Raw genomic sequence first — 15638 nt, forward strand, 5'->3', positions numbered from 1 at the left:
AGGTCACCGTGTCGACTCGTCTTTTTACTGACCGCTATTCGCGCCGTATAATCGGTGCTGTCAGCGCCGAAAGGCCAAGGTGCAGCGGCGGCGGCGGCCTGGTCTGAAGCCTGGTGTGAAGCAGGTGCTCGCTGCTTTAAGGGGGTGCCAGGTTTGGATGGTGACCAGGGATAGAGCCAGCCACAAGGCGGCGCCGCTTCTGGAAAACAGGAAGCACAGTTTAAAATTCTTTAAAGTTTGTCTCCATTCTGTTGGAGTTTGTTATTCAAATGAGTCTCAGTGTTGATGTTTGTTGTCGTTGGAGGGGGGGGGGTGTTGATGGCGGTGTTGGGTTGCCTTCATGGTCATCCTCACGTTCTTCACTTGGGGTTATTTCGGGCGCCGCTGCCGCTGCCAGGACGTCTGCGTGAAGAAGTCCGTGTCGACTCCTAAATAGAGGAGAGGAGAGGATCCATCACTCCAGCGGTGCTGACAACCTGTTTTCTCTGCCGTCCGGTGGTGGGGGGAGGACGGGGGGGGGGGGGGGGGGTCAGCATGCTGCTGCCGGGCCACTTCCTGCTCTTTAGTCTCGCCTGATTCAAATCAGCAGCAAACGAGCAACTAAAACACCCAGAAACTGTTTGTTTTTTTTAATCTCATTTCATCAGCGACGCCTCCAGAAAAGAAGGTTTTCCTGCATGAAAGGAACAAGGCCGACTCTGAGAGGCGCTGACTGTCCCTGAGCTATTTTAGAGTCCCAGAAACCAAAGAGATCTGCAGCATAAACACCTCAGAGCAGACCACAACACTGCCAGACGCATTTCACCTTCAGTCCAGTCAGCCAGCTGCAGCAGAGGGCAGAGGTCAGACGGCCAGACCATATCTGCATCTGCGTGGATGGTTTTTATTTTATTAGGAAACATTATTGAAAACAGTGAAAAAAAAAAAAAAAAAAAAACAACAACACTGGAGAAGAAAAGATCTCCTGACATTTATTTTGGTTGCGCGCTCACACGCTTCTCCAGCGGCGCCTTTATTGTGAAAGCGCGCTTCCGGTCAGGGCGCGCTGCGCCGCGCTCCGCCGCTTCCTCCGGAGCCCGGACAGGTTGGCGTCGCGCGCTGGCAGCCAGACCTCTCTCATCCTCCGGCGGGGCTGCAGGGTGTCGGAGGAGCACCGGGACGGGACCGGGACGGGACCGGCTCCGGGAAGGCGCGAGGCGGCCGGCGGACACGCACGAGGAGGAGCGCCGTCTCCGCAAAAAGTTTGGACTGCGATAAACTGATGCTGGATGCGACATCTCCAGGTGCGAATCGCCTCAACTTTTACTGTCCTCTGAGATATTCCTTCAGATGAAACCTGTAGTTTGTTCTTTTATTTTATTGTCGTCTCGTCTCGTGCGTCTCTGTGTTTGGAGCTCGTGCGTAATAGCGCATCAGCAGCAGCCGCGAGCCTCGCTTTACAGTGGATTCAATTTAAGAAAAAAATAATCCTTTCTTTTTTTCTTTAATCAATCTTTTGGGTTGTTGAGAAAGTTGCTAAACTGTAAACCAGATAAGATCGCCCTGATGTAGCAGCTCAGATTTCAATATTTCATTATTTCTCAAATTAATCTTAAATCCTGCAGTGTATATTGAATATTTTGGAGGCGTGCACGTCCTTCATTTATTCCTTTAAGATCTTTCTTTGTGGGATGTTGTGGTGGAGTCTTCCTGCCATCAGGACTTCTCCATCACCTCCGCCTTTCAGCCACGCGCCACGCGTTCAGGTGTCTGGCGCCGAGCCGCGGCTGTGATAATAACCTCTCAGGATTGATTGCTTCTGAGCTGGCTTTACAGTGCGCGATCCCGGGGCATCCCTGACATATTTTTAGGATGAGGATTGATTAATCCTGCACGTGGGCTGCGTCAGATCTGCCGGGAGCAACAACCAGGACGGATTCAGCAGCCTCCTGCAGGAACTGATCACTGATCAGAGTCTAACAGTCTGCTGTCTGGAGGAAGACAGGGTGATGTTCTGATGTTCCGTAGACTTCTCCAGGTGAGCAGGTGAAGGAGCCAGGTGACTCTGGGGCTGGATTTTCCTTTAAAGTGTGTGTGTGTGTGTGTGTGTGTGTGTGTGTGTGTGTGTGTGTGTGTGTGTGTGTGTGTCTGTGTGTGTGTGTGTGTCTGTGTGTGTCTGTGTGTGTGTGTGTTGTGGTGAGTGGATGTTGTGAGGAATAACAGGCCTGATCAATCCAGTGACAAATCGCTGAAGCGTTTCAGATAAACTGGCTCTGAAGTGACTTTCTGGACAGATGCTGTGATCTGAGTGGCTCCTTCAGGTCAGCAGTCAGCTCCTGTAGACATGGGAGTTTGTGTTTTATTGTTGTTTGAATACAAGTTTGGTATTGAAGAGCTTCGGTTTGGTTTTTTTGGACTACGGAGCAGCTGAAAGCTTGAATGGCTCAGAATTAAAGAGCTCAACCTCTCTGCTTTGCTTGTGTCAGACGTTGGCTGTGAGGTTAAACCAGAGTAAACATGGTTAAATTAAACTGACTCTTAGTTATTGGGAAGTAAATCAGAACGTATGGCACAAAAGGATATAAATAGCCTTTTCCATCATATAAAAACTACACACTAGCAAGTCGTAGGTCTCTCTCTCTCTCTGTCTCTGTCTCTCTCTCTCTCTCTCTCTCTCTCTCTCTCTCTCTCTCTCTCTCTCTCTCTCTCTGGTGTTATCAGGATCTTTATGTTTTTTAGTAAAACAAATCGTCCATTTTTTAAGTCTATAAGAATCTGAGCTCATGCTGTGATGTGTGTGTGATGAATGCTGAGGATCAATAGTCTTTAGAAACACTCATGCTTCCAGCTGTAATGTTTGTATTGATCGATATATTGATATGATCGTTTTCACTGGATGAAGCCGTTCAGTCGTGTTCAGTTCACCTTGTTTCTTCTTGTCTTTATATTTTGATGGAATTTCATGCTGTGACGCTGTGCAGAATGGGAAAAAGAAAAACTTTCTAATCATGTTGGGAGGTTCAAGAGCTACAAATATGAACTATGATCCATTGAAAGTACGGCGTTACATTAGAGGATGTTCACCTCGACTGCTCGCTGTTGAAAACACAGTGGCTGCTGGGAGATTTAAAAGGACTTGTTCTGGATTATACTGCATGTTGTACTGTTGTTGTATGAAAACTCATATTGGACTCCGTACTTGGTCCGGTCAGTCCGGACCGCTGCCTAAACCTGCGTCTCCAAAACGGATGTTTGTGCTTCTGGAAGTTGAGCAGCAAAGCAAGACGGAAGCGTCAGACTCTAATGAAGACGCTCGCTCTCCATCCCGGCGTCCGGCGGCGTCAGACCAGACCTGGCCTTGTTCTGTTTTATTCTGACGTGTTTTCCCCCTCTTCCTCTTGATCTGGCTGCTGCCTCACACCTTGTAGTTTCTGATTTTGATCGTCCGCCGCTCCGCCGGCCTCCGGCTGTTTGGCCGCGACCTCCGTTTGATCCGCCTCCTCCTCGCCGGCGTCTCCCGCTGAGGAGAAGGTGACCGGTCTGCGTCGCAGCTGGAGGCCGCCGGGCCCAAGACGGAATTTCAAGACTTTCTGGACGTTTGCTGACCTCTCTGTGATCCCCCCCCTCCCCCCCACCTCCTCCCCGCCGCCGCCCTTGAGTTCGTCCTGCGTGGCGTCCAATCAGAGCGGCTCGCCGACCTTCACATGGACTCTTTGTAAAGTTTGGTGCCGGCGCTGTGACGCACTCCACGCTCACTTTTCTGTGTTTTCTGCCAGAATAAACAGTCTTCTGGGTGTCGCTCGGCGCTGGAGGCCGTCGCCACGGCGACAGCAGCGTCTCAGTGGAGGCTTCACCTGCTCCGTCAACACTGGACTGACATCTGTCAGATTGACCTTGGTTTCAGAGGTCGTTGACCTTGTAGCCGCGCTGTTTGACCCTGACGGAGCGGCGGCTTCCTTGAAGGGGGGGGCGGGGGGTTATTCCTTCACCCTGCTCCTAAACCAGGTCAGAGCTGGTGCTGGTGAGGTGGTGGGGGTGAGGTGGGGGTGGAGGTAGGGGTGGGGGGGCAGTTTCACCTACGGCAGCATCAGAGGGCAGATTCACATCAAGCATCTGTGCGGAGCGGCGTTCGCTCTAATTTCAATTTGTTATGAAATCATTATCCTCATTAACAGAAAGCAGCTCCTGTCCACCTCTCTGCCGGCACACACACACACACACACACACACACACACACACACACACACACACACACACACACACACACACACACACACACGCGGTGACTCACGCTCACAGTGGCTCCAGTGTTGGAGCAGAACGTCCACAAACAGAACTCACAGAGGCGCATTGACGCCGCGGCTGACTGGCTCAGTGTTTCCAGCCAGGTACCGAACCGCTGCCCCACCGCGCCGCACAACAACAACAACACACGCTAAATAGGCTACCTGTTCGGCTGAACTCCGCACCGAGGGCCCAGTGTGCCGTCAACAGAGCGTTTTCATGAATATTCAGACGTTACATCTGGAATCTGCCATTGATGTTTGGGTTTTTTTTTACATTTTCATTCATGTAAGTTTGGTTTTATGTTCGGTGTTTTCCAGCAGCGGCCCTTTTCACACACACCTGATAGACGTCGGCTTTCAGTGAAGCTTTCTTGGACCTGTCTCGGGGTAATTGCCTTGCTCAAGGGCATGATGTCAGATTTGACATTCACTGAGGATTGTTCTGAATGAAATCGATGCTTATTGCAGACGAGAGGCAGCCACTGGCGGGTCAAACATGGTGCGCTTTTATTGTGAAATATCACAAAATAAGGATTGTGAAATGGTTAAGTTACAAAACCAGAAACTAATAATGAGAAACAGCGAGGTTTAAATAGTATATATACTAATTTTTCAAACCATAAAACCAAGTACACCGGTGAACTGGTCTTGACAGGAGGTGTTCAGGAGAGTTTTCCGAGGCAGGGCCGCGGAGCAGGTTACCATCACTGTTAAAGGCAGCAGCTGAATAAACACAGTCCAGGACTGTCCAGAGAAAATGAATGTTTCGGAGCTGGATTTGAAAGCAGGTGAGCTGACAGAAGGAGGAAAACACTCCGGGTCTGGAGAGAGACACTCCGCAAGGTTCACAAGGTTCGAGAAGACATGAGACGAAGGAGGGAATCGCACCGGGAGGATGTTTGGAAACCGAGAATCGAAGCGACGTACACCACAGCTACACCGTCAGCGTTGAGGCCCAACGGGGAGACGGTCGCCTGGTGTGAGGGTCGGAGCGCTGCGGACGGTTCGGGAGGAAATCCGTCATTCTGAGCAGCAGACCGGAGATTTCACCGTCGGCCCGGCGCCGCAGAGCGGCAGGTGATGAATATGCAACACGAGCAGCGACCAGGTGAGGCCGGCGCCCCGCCGGTACCCGGATCGGCTCCGTGTCGCCTGCTCTTCATCCAGCTGTCAGGACGGACGGCTGAGTGACGGAGCCGTCTGTCCCGGTGACGGACGCCGCTCCGTCACCGTCAAACCCGAGCCACGGCGCTAACCAGTGATCCGGATGCTTTCTGACTGAAGGCGTCCCTGAAGGAGGAGGTTCTTCTGGGTTTCTCTGCTCTGTCTGGGCTCCTCTTCATCACATCCCTCAGGAGGTGGCGCCGAAGCCTCTTCTGCCCCCCTCCTCCCCCTCCTCCAGCCCTCATCGATCGCCCTGGCAGGACGCCTGCTCCGTGCTGATCGCCGTCCCCTCCACGTGTGTCTTATCGAGCCGTGCGGCCTGCGCCGGGCGGAAGCCGGGTATCGACGGGTGGGTGCGGCCCGGGTCGCCCAGATGGCCCCGGGGCGCCGGAGACGGTGGAGAAGGGCCTGTGATGCCAGTATTGACGTGGCGGCTGACTCACAGCGGCTTGTATCACTCGGCGGTCCTCTGTTCCCCCCTCTGCATCTGGCGTTTCCTCACAATGCGGCGCGGCTTAGCGGCCGATCGCCGGCGGCCTGGCCTTTGATTAAAAGTCAGATTATCGCCCTCTTACCATATGTGAGCTGAGAGGATTTAGGAAACTGCGATTGTTGATTCTCTCCGCCGTCCGTTTGCTTTCACACTGTTCAGCGTGGGTCAGGTGTGTGTGTGTGTGTGTGTGTGTGTGTGTGAGAGTGAGTGCTCTTCCTTTATAGCTGAAGTGTTCCTCTGTTGCATGAGTGTGTGGGTGATTTGTGTGTGTGTGTGCCTCTTATCGCCGGTGTCAAACTGGTGGGCTGAGAGTGGATGAGGGGAGCACAGCTCGCTCTCTGCTCTTTCAGATCCGACATTAGCTCCACTTCCTCCGGGTCCAGATCCCCTCCGGCCCCCCGGAGCAGCGGGCCGAGGCCGCCGGCCGCATCGACTCGCTGATCCACCAGATCACTCCTGTCAGCGGCATTGATCTGCCGCGTCTGTCTCCATTTGTTACCTGTCGGCGCTCCCGCAGTCCGTTCCTCCAAAGCTCTGAGCAGCCCGGCAGAGTTCTCAAGCTCTGCTTCGCTGATTCATTGCTTCCCTTTCGAGTGGAGTTTGAACTTTGTGTTCCTTCGGTCTGCCGGTTGGAGATTTTTCTAAGCAAACCTTTTGAGGCATTGAAAGCCGGAGCGCGCCGAGGCGATGTTAGCCATCAGCCCGACTGCTCAGTTCAGGCCGTCACAAAGTCAGAGCGGCCCCACAGACCCTGTAATTGAACCATATATTTTTTCCTCCTCCTCTCGGCGAAGAGGAGAAGGGGCATCATTCAGCGCTCGGCTCCCGGGAGCGTTTCTGCTGACGGAACAGGCTGCCGAGGCCGGGTTAACCATCGTAACGACGGCGCTGTCAGAGACGGGGCGCAGCTGAAGATAAAGACCCGGGAGGGACGAGCCGCTCTCCTCCAGACGCAGAGTTTCACAGCGGAGACGAAAAAGACTCGGATGAGAGGAGAACTCGTCGAAGCTCACTCTCTTTGTTTGATCGTGCGTTTGTGGAGAAACCTTGAAACATCTTTGCGTTGTCAAGAAACTGAAGCTGGAAGGTGTGTTTGAGTTGGCGGTGGGGCGGAGAGGGTGGGGCGGGACGCTGCTTTACTGACTCCCTGATAGAAAACTCAGCAAAAACCAAATTAAACCACGTTGAGTCTTATTGAGAGCCGGATCCTCGGATCCTCGGCGTCGGCCCACTTCAAGGTGCTTCTCCCGCTCGGTAAACCCTTCCCTCTCGAAGGTGTCTGCAGGGCGGCCGGGCCTTCACGGGGTGCAGCAGGTACACAGAGGGCTGCCTTGTTCGCCCCGGCGGCGGCGTACAGTGGAGCCTTCAGAGGGCCGGCGGCCGGCGGACGGGATCAGTGGGAGGGACGCACATTGGAGCTCTGTGCTCCTGTGTTTGACTTCCTCCTCTGGCACGGCTCCCCTCGGCTCCGTCTTGTTTTCGTCCTGTTCACACACGTCCCTTTGAGCCACGCTTCCCCCCGATGTGGGCCTCGTCTCGGTTTGAGGGGCGACCCTCACTCCCCGTTCGTTGGGCTTTTCCTCTTCTGCACTCTGTGATCTCTTACGCTTGGAAAAAAAAAAAAAAAAATCACCAGAGTTGGTTTAATTCCACCTACCAGTGAGCTGAAGTCTTAATCCCGGAGTGAGAGGAAGCGCATCTTGAAACGAGAGGAGTAATGGGCCCTGAGGGCTCTTCTGGGCTCCCATGCGAACCTGCCGGATCTGGCTTTCCAGCGCGCCACGAGAGGCGTTACGTAAATGACAGAACGCCCTCCGTCGCCACTTTCTGCTCGCTGAAAGCCTTCTCCCAGGTCGCTGTTTATGCTAATGACTCCAGTCAGGGTTTTGAAGTGCCTCCATGATGAACAGCTAGCCCAGAAACCAAGGAGTGGCTCTGACCTTGGCCCACTTCAGGGATTTGCTCTGGTTTCTGACTAATAGAGTCTGCCCTATTCTCTCTCCCACAACACGCACTGAAAATAGCTCTGGCACGCCCCATTAGGCAGCGTTTTAATTGTTAACACGGTATACTCTGTCCTTGGCACACATTAGGCACTTTATCTAAATGTCAATCCCGATCAAAGACGGACTGAGAAGATAATTATCTGAGCTGCTGCTGCAGCGCCGGTGTCTGAGGACGGCGTGCGTCAGCCGCGTGGCTGCTCGCTCGTGGGAGCCGGCCAGAGCGATGCAGAGGAAGCCACATGTCTCGATTCCCGTTTTACGGATTGTTGGTGTGAAGCCCGCATGATGGGAACGTCTCCCCCCCCCCCACGAGGCTATAATGGTTTCAGTTTTTTGGCCTGGAAGCGGCGGCCGAGCGGCCGTGTCGGAGCCGCGGCGCTCGCAGCGATGTGCGGTCGCTCCGCTCGACCCTCCGGCTCCAAAAGCGGCTCCGCGAACAATACTCGGCTAGTCTATTTTTGAAGTGGCAGAAAACGGAGCCAGGCGGGATCTTTCCTCTTCAAAGTCAGAGTTAATCTGGTCACCTTCAAAATAAAACGTCTTGCGCTTGACGACAGAAAATATTTCACAAAATTCTTCCAAACAGCATCTGTACGGAGCCTCAGCGTGACGGATGTTTGGGTTCGTGTGCGTCCAGTTCAGTTCCTCCCTTCCTTCCTCCCACTGTCGCCCTCAGCCTCACCCCGACAGAAAACCTCCACGGCTGGCAGCTTCTCTTTTATCCCCATCGACTTCATACACACACACACACACACACACACACCCCTTCAGCTTGTATCCTGCTCAGCTGTGCAGGGACACAAACCAAATTCCCCCCGAAGAGCAATAACGTGAGCATTAGGTTCTGCACAGAGTGGTGCCAACCCAGGGGTCTGGCACGCCAGCGCACACACACACACACACACACACACACACACACACACACACACACACACACACAGAATCCATTCCCAGCAGTGCGGTACCAGATGGATGCAGAACAGGGATGCTTCCAGGTCCAAATCACCTCCTGCAGCTGGATGATGGAGTCCCTGGGGGGGAAATGGGGGCAGGCAGGGACGGGGATGGGGATGGGGACGGGGACGGACGGGGACCTACTACATCTGCTCTTGTTTGCTTTATGGCAGCTCTTCCATTGGCCGCCGTGCGGGCCTGTGATTCCTCCGCAGTGTTTTCCGTTGGCGTCTCTCCGGCTGCCGGCCTCATGACGGAGACGGGTGGAGGCGCTCGCAGCGCCGGGCAGGTGTTGTCATGGGGATGATGTGTGGGCCTGCTCCTCCCGCAACCAGGATGGAGCGCTGAACAGGGCTTCGCTGCCCGAAAACACACACACACACACACACACACACACACACACACACACACACACACACACACACACACACACACATACAAAAGTATGCATGTGAAAATATGAGCACTGCATGAGCAGAGTGGATGATTCAGTCGAGGAGGAGGAGGAGGAGGAGGAAGAGGGGCTGTCTCGGGTGATCTAGTAACGTGGTGCGAGCAGCAGTGAATCAGTGTTACCTCTGCCTTTTAATCAACACACTCCGGCTACAAATGACTCACTGCTGGAAGCGTTGCTGGCTGTTTGCTATTTTCATGCTAATGTCTTGTGCGGTGCCCACCAGTCTACTCCATCATCCGCTCTGCCTTTTTATAGCGTGTTCGCTTCTTTGTCCGTCCGTCTTCTGCTTTGCGAACCCCCCCCCCCCCCCCCCCCCCCCCCCACCCCCACCCCTCCACCCGCCCGTCTCCGCCTCCCCTGCTCCCGTGTCTCGCATTAGAGAGGGAAATGAGGCGAGGTGCCGACGCTAATATCTGAGACCCCCGGCTGCTCCCCGACTCGAAGGCCAGGAAGAGGCGGAGGGCCGCCGCAATCAGCCGGGAGAGAACCGCACAAACACCAGATCGATGGGCGATAAGACGGAGGAAGAGAAGGGGAGCGGCGGCGTGTCCGGGCAGAGTTTATTATCGGGCTCTTTCCAGCAGGAGAGGCATAAACAACGGAGCGCCGCATTACTTCTGCCTGCCGCTCTCATCCCTCTTCTTCTGTGGTGCGGCTGTCCTATCACTCACCCCGCTCTGCCGCCTCAGCACTTCTGAGCAGCTCTTCCTTCTCCTGCCCCGTCCGCCGCCGCCGCCGCCGCACTTTCATTCTTCTGGAGATCATATCGCGGCGTGCTCGGCGAGGCCGCCCCGCCCGCCACTGTGTTGTTACTGCAGACGAAGTGTATCGGCCTCCCTGGAGGGCGAGGCGTGTGTCTGGTGTGAAGTGGACGGACCGTGCATGATTATCCGCCGCAAGCAGGGAAAGTTTCCCGCCCGACTCCGGGACGCTACCTGACACCCCGCTCCCTTCTTATCGGCCGGATTATGCAAACGAGGGAGAGCATTGCTGCGTCTCGTCCCCGGCTGGAGGAACCGTAAAGATGAGCACCGGCTTTCAGGCGCTCTATAAATATGAGCGATATATTAGAATATTTCCAGTTTCGGTTTGATACCGGAGCTTTATCTTGTTGCAGATCCAAAATTCGGAGCTTTTTCAAACGCCTGGAGTGAAGTTACTGGGACGTGTAGATAAACAGGCTGTAAACAAATCCCTGCTGTAAGATCTGAATCGCTCCTGACTGGTGATATTTAGCCCATCTCATCTAATAAATTCCAATATTTTCTGAATTTCATGTATTTTACCATGATGCTATAAAGAATGGTTTTATATAAGACAGTTTGACAGATGGAAAAATTACTAATAAAAGTGAGCAAGCCCGTGGACAGTCGTTACAAACTGAGGTATTATTCAGATTAGGAATTAGCATGCAGTCGGTGAGGATGTGTGTGATCCCCTCTGATGTTGTGCGTGAGCACAGCGGCGCTGTTTACTGCCAGAATCATGGCTGGATGTTAACAAGCTGCTGATCAGAAGACGGGATGTTTCTCGCTCTCTCCAGAGGAACGCCGTCCCAGACTCATTAACGAGCGCCGAGCGCCGCCCGGGCCTCTGCTCCTGTTTTCATTCAGGCAGTGAGGAGGCTGGGCTCCTGCGCTGCTGCACAACGCAACACGTCCCAGAATGGATGAAACGTGGAGGTGAAAGCGTTAAAATATGAGCGCTTGAAGCTTTCCCTTCTCCGATTCACGACCTAAACGGCAGAAACCTGGATTTTCTCTTCCCGTCCATGGAAGCACCTTCCTCTCCGCTCGGCGGTCGTCCTCGGAGCTGCTCGGCGTCTCCAGCGCGACGCTTCGCCTTCAATTGCGAGAGAAGGCCGGCCATTTGAAGAGAGCGCAGCGGAGGCCGAATGGCCGGAACGATTATCTCTGCGGCCGTCTGAGCCGGAGCGTTTACCCGGCTGGACTCCGGCTCCGATCGCTCCGTTCGACCAGCAGTAGAAGAAGAGAGAGAGGAGAGATTCACCGAGGTACAAAGCTCACGGATCGACTTTTTCCCAAAATAATTTCCCGGACAAACTGTGACTGAAATTTGTATTAAATCCAATACTGTACCTTTTATTTATTTATTTGTATTGTTGCTTTAAGTGAAAATATGTCTCATCTTGACATGAGCTGAAAACACTTGCTTTTGCTGCACTGCCTCATGGGAGATTAACCGTGTGTTTGTGCGCGTGTGTGTGTGTGTGTGTGTGTGTGTGTCAGCCACACACCTGCTGCAGAACATTTGAGCTCGTCAGTCAGAGCGCCGTCCCCGCTCTCTGCCTCGCCGTTTAGCACTTCTAATATTAGTTGGGGTCTAATTGCCGCGTCGAGTGCTAGCTTGAAAAGCTAATTAGCGAAGCGATTTCTGGTTAAGGAGGAGGAAAGTGAGCGGAGAGCTCCCATTACGGCGCCGTGCGGTCCCGCGCTTTAACGACGAGCCCGTCCTCGTCTGTGGGGTCAGCTCGTTTGGGTTTTTTTCACATGTGGAAACTTTCTTCTCAGGAAGAGCCAGGTTGTGTTTTTCAGAAGTCTGCTAATGCTCTGCGGACTGGACGACAGGGTCGCTGTAGGAGAGACGCTCGGCTGACGCTGGAATTGCAATGCAAGGTTTAAAAACCCAGAATAAATCGGCGTGAATGCTTGGGTCTGAATGCTGACGATTGTAGAAACCCGGTTTGTGTCTTCCCCCAGCTGCTGATCGCCGTTGATGCTCGGAGGAGTCCTGCAGTCCTGTTCGTTCTGAGTACAGCAAGACTTTCATGTGGTTACAGTTGTTTGTGCTGATTTTACGTTTTGTTTCACCAACACTTTCCATATTCTCGTTTTCAAGTGAACTCTAGACCCTCGGGATTGGTTTTATAACGGTGGAGCAGCTCAGTTTCCTTCAGGAGCTTCTGTACCGCCGAGAAAATGTAAATCATACAGTCGGACTTGAAACGTTGATGTAAGATAAAGACTAAAGCAGAGCGTCAAAATATCCTAAAAGTAATACGCTCCATGAGTAAGACCTGTCTGAGAAAGGTGAGCCTGCAAGTTCAGGCTGAGGGCAAAGTTAACCCTCGAGTACTTTCTTTCTCAGTCTGTGATTTTGGGAAATCTGCGTTACTTTTCATTGACCTTGTGCATGCAAATAATATTTTCTAGCTTCTGGAAAACCTTCTTAATCAGTCGGAAGACATTCGGAGTTACCGCTTTGTTCAGTGAGTGAGTGCATCCTCTCACTTTTGTCAGTGTTTACTCCTCCAGCCCGTCCTCGACTCTTCAGCACTCAGGCTCGTTCACACGCCACAGTCTTATTTCTTTACTCAAGGACGAGAAATGTCGTCTGCACACACCTCAGGCTTCTTTCTTCTCCCTCATCCACAGCAAACCCGTCTTTAGTCGCGTCGTGTCTTTTGGCCTGTTGAGATGTGCTGCAGCGAGCTGGATGGGCCTGTTCAGGAATGACAGAATCGCAGCGTCAGGTCGGAGGTTTGTAGACTCGCCAGGACCTGAAACGTCTTTCTGATGTCGATCTACTCTGATTAACTCTGTTCTTTTGTCATGAGTGGAGACTTATGATCCAGAATATTCTGTCTGATGAAGGTTTGATCCGTTCTGTGCTGCTGTTCTGATTCGGAGAACCGCCGACTGCTCTGCTCAGAGAAACTCGACTCTGATTCACTGGAGATTCGTTTTAATGTTCACAACTCAATAAACGCCCAAGTCAGGCGCATTACCTGATAACTGGCTCCTTCACGACGGCCTCCTGAGCGTTCAGCCTTATTTGTGGAGCTCAGCACGGTTGTAATTTTTGCTGAACAGAAGCTGAGGCTTCTCCGGATCGAACACCTTTAAAATGATGGATGAACAGAGGCGACGCATCTCGGCTCCGGAAGACGTGAACGCACACAGCGACTTAAATACAAGTCAAATGAACGACACGTTCAGTTTATTACTGCGTGTCTCAGGAATGTAAATGCTGTTTCTGAAAGTCCCAGCGTGGCCTCAGAGCTGTTATGGCTTATCACTCCCGATTCAGAGGGACAGAAAGTCTATTATTCCAACATCAAACGAGAGCCTGAAGTTGGGTGGACGAAGAAGAAAGCGCAGCAATTACATTTTGAAATTAAAGATTGAGAAGAGTGTTCTCCGTCCCGCTAAACGCTTTTCAAGCAGCTGCAGCGAGCGCCGCTCCGCTCAGTCCCGCTGAAATACGACCAATTGCCTTTTGACCTCTGGTATTGTTGTCCTCTCCCGTGAAGTGCGGCGCGCCATTAGCCGGCCGGGGTCACGCCGCCCTGCTGCAGCCGCTAGCGTCCGCGCTGAAGATGAAAAGAGCGCCGCGCCCGGAGCGGCGTGCTGCCGGAGCGGGCTCTTTCTGCCAAGCCGCCTCCAATTTTCCAGAAAAGTCTTTTCCATCTTGTGCTAAAAGATAATCGCTGGCTCAAGTGTGTGCGTGTGTGTGCGTGTGCGTGTGTGCACGGAGGGAAAAGGGAGCGTTGGTTTAATGAAACCAGGAAAATAGCTTCCTAAAATACACGGAGGCTCGTTCTGGAATGGCGTCGGGCGCATTCAGTCTGACGAGCAACTTCAGCTTGATCTGATTCTCAGACTGTAATAACTGAAAACCGCCGGAGTGGACCGGTCTTTATTTAATCCCCCGAGTGTGTGAGTGTGTGAGTGTGTGAGTGTGTACACAAACTAGAACCAAAATAATCCTCCATGAAATGCTTTAGGAGGAAACAGGCAGAACAGTTCGTCTCCAGGCGGACATCTTGCCTCTGTTTGCTCCACAGATACATTATAATGTGCAGATCAGTAGATATGTGGTCCGCGTGCACGTGCACGTGCTCGTGCTCGTGCGCCGCCGTCCACCCACCCACACGCGTCCAGCAGGCCGTCTCCCCATTGACTGGCATGTTAATCAGGTGGGATTAGGCCTCAAGTGAGTACAAATGTGATGGAAAATGGTTTGAATTACAGACTAAGCTCTGCCCGGGCCGTAATCCACTGCCCTTCACCGGGGGGAGGCGTCCTCGGCGGGGGGGGGGGGGGGTCTGTTTGTGTTCGAACACGTGCGGCAGTGTCACCCTAACTCGGCACATTAACCAATATTAACACGTCCAGTGACTTCAGCCTCTCCTCCTCGCCAGACCGTTATTGAGGACAGAAGAATGTGATGTGTGGATGGATGAAGGGGGGGGGGGGGGGGGGGGGGGGGGGCTCAAGGCTTCCCCCCTTCCTGCTTTCTGAGTGACATCTAATCAGCGAGCCCCCCCCCCCCCCCCCGAGCTCCGGCTGCCCTGCATGAAGAGGCCGAGCCGTAGATCAGTCTCTCCGGACCGTTCGGCCCCTCGACCTTCGCGGGGGAATCCGTCGCCGTCTCCTCTTGACTCCTCCAAAATGCTCCTGAGACGGCTCAGGGGGTTTTATTTTGAAAGTGTACATCTAATTTTGCATTAGACTTTTATTTTGAAAAAACACTTCACATCACTCCGAGCTTCTTTCCCGTGCTAAATAACGATGTCAGGGTTTTTTAAGCCCTTATTGAGGTGTTTTTTATTTTATTTTATTGAAATCGGTCTCTGTTGGGAATATAAAAAAGATTTCTGATCTGTTTCCACGAGAAATCACCTCAGTCCATCTGAGTTTTACAAACATCGATCTTCCAGACTCAAAGTCAGGAGTTACAAACAATATTACCCAGAAAACACTGGGTCAAGATACAAAACACCTGAATTAAATGAATTTACTGTTAAAACCAGAAGTGGAAGTGACAAATCCAAGATTATCCACTAAGACGACTTCTCAAGTGACTGCAGAGTGATTAATGTTAAAGAATTTAATGCGGATTGATGGATAGAATAGCAGTATTTATGGAATACACACGTTCATGAAGAGGAAAAAAATACATGTCAGTTAGACCGGTGTATGAATCGTAGCTTCGTTGTTAATAAAGCTGAGTGACTTTATTCCTCCGGCGCTGGACGACCTGCTGTCAGTCCTCGGTTGTGCTCAGTTTTCTTTTCTCTCCACTCCGTCATGAGTTCGTCTGACACTCCAAACTCTCTTTCTGCCGTCCGGTTTCTGTTCTCTGTTGCATATTTCATCATTTCTAAAACGTTCTGTTGAAGCTTTAACTTCCACTGTCAGTGAATCGCCGTGCCGGTGGGTTTTCAGTGTTACTGTAGCAGGATTCTGTTCTCCTTCAGCCCCATCTAGTGGCGTCAGACTGTAAATCACATCTTTTTTAACCCCTATTATGATTCTTGTGCATTTTTTTCCTTT

The 15638-nt window shown here is 52.4% G+C and overlaps 1 protein-coding gene across 1 annotated transcript in view; it reads left to right on the forward strand.

Moving 5' to 3' along the window:
- The first annotated feature begins 1107 nt into the window (after window positions 1-1107).
- znf385c (zinc finger protein 385C) overlaps window positions 1108-15638 on the forward strand; it is a 90759-nt gene continuing 76228 nt past the window's right edge. The window contains exon 1 of the mRNA XM_030090331.1: window positions 1108-1283. Within this exon, the coding sequence (XP_029946191.1) occupies window positions 1262-1283 (22 nt within the window). The 5' untranslated portion in view covers window positions 1108-1261. The remainder of the gene's footprint in view (window positions 1284-15638) is intronic.

The sequence above is a fragment of the Salarias fasciatus genome, chromosome 4 (assembly GCF_902148845.1).
Source record: "Salarias fasciatus chromosome 4, fSalaFa1.1, whole genome shotgun sequence".
In the NCBI taxonomy this organism is placed as follows: domain Eukaryota; kingdom Metazoa; phylum Chordata; class Actinopteri; order Blenniiformes; family Blenniidae; genus Salarias; species Salarias fasciatus.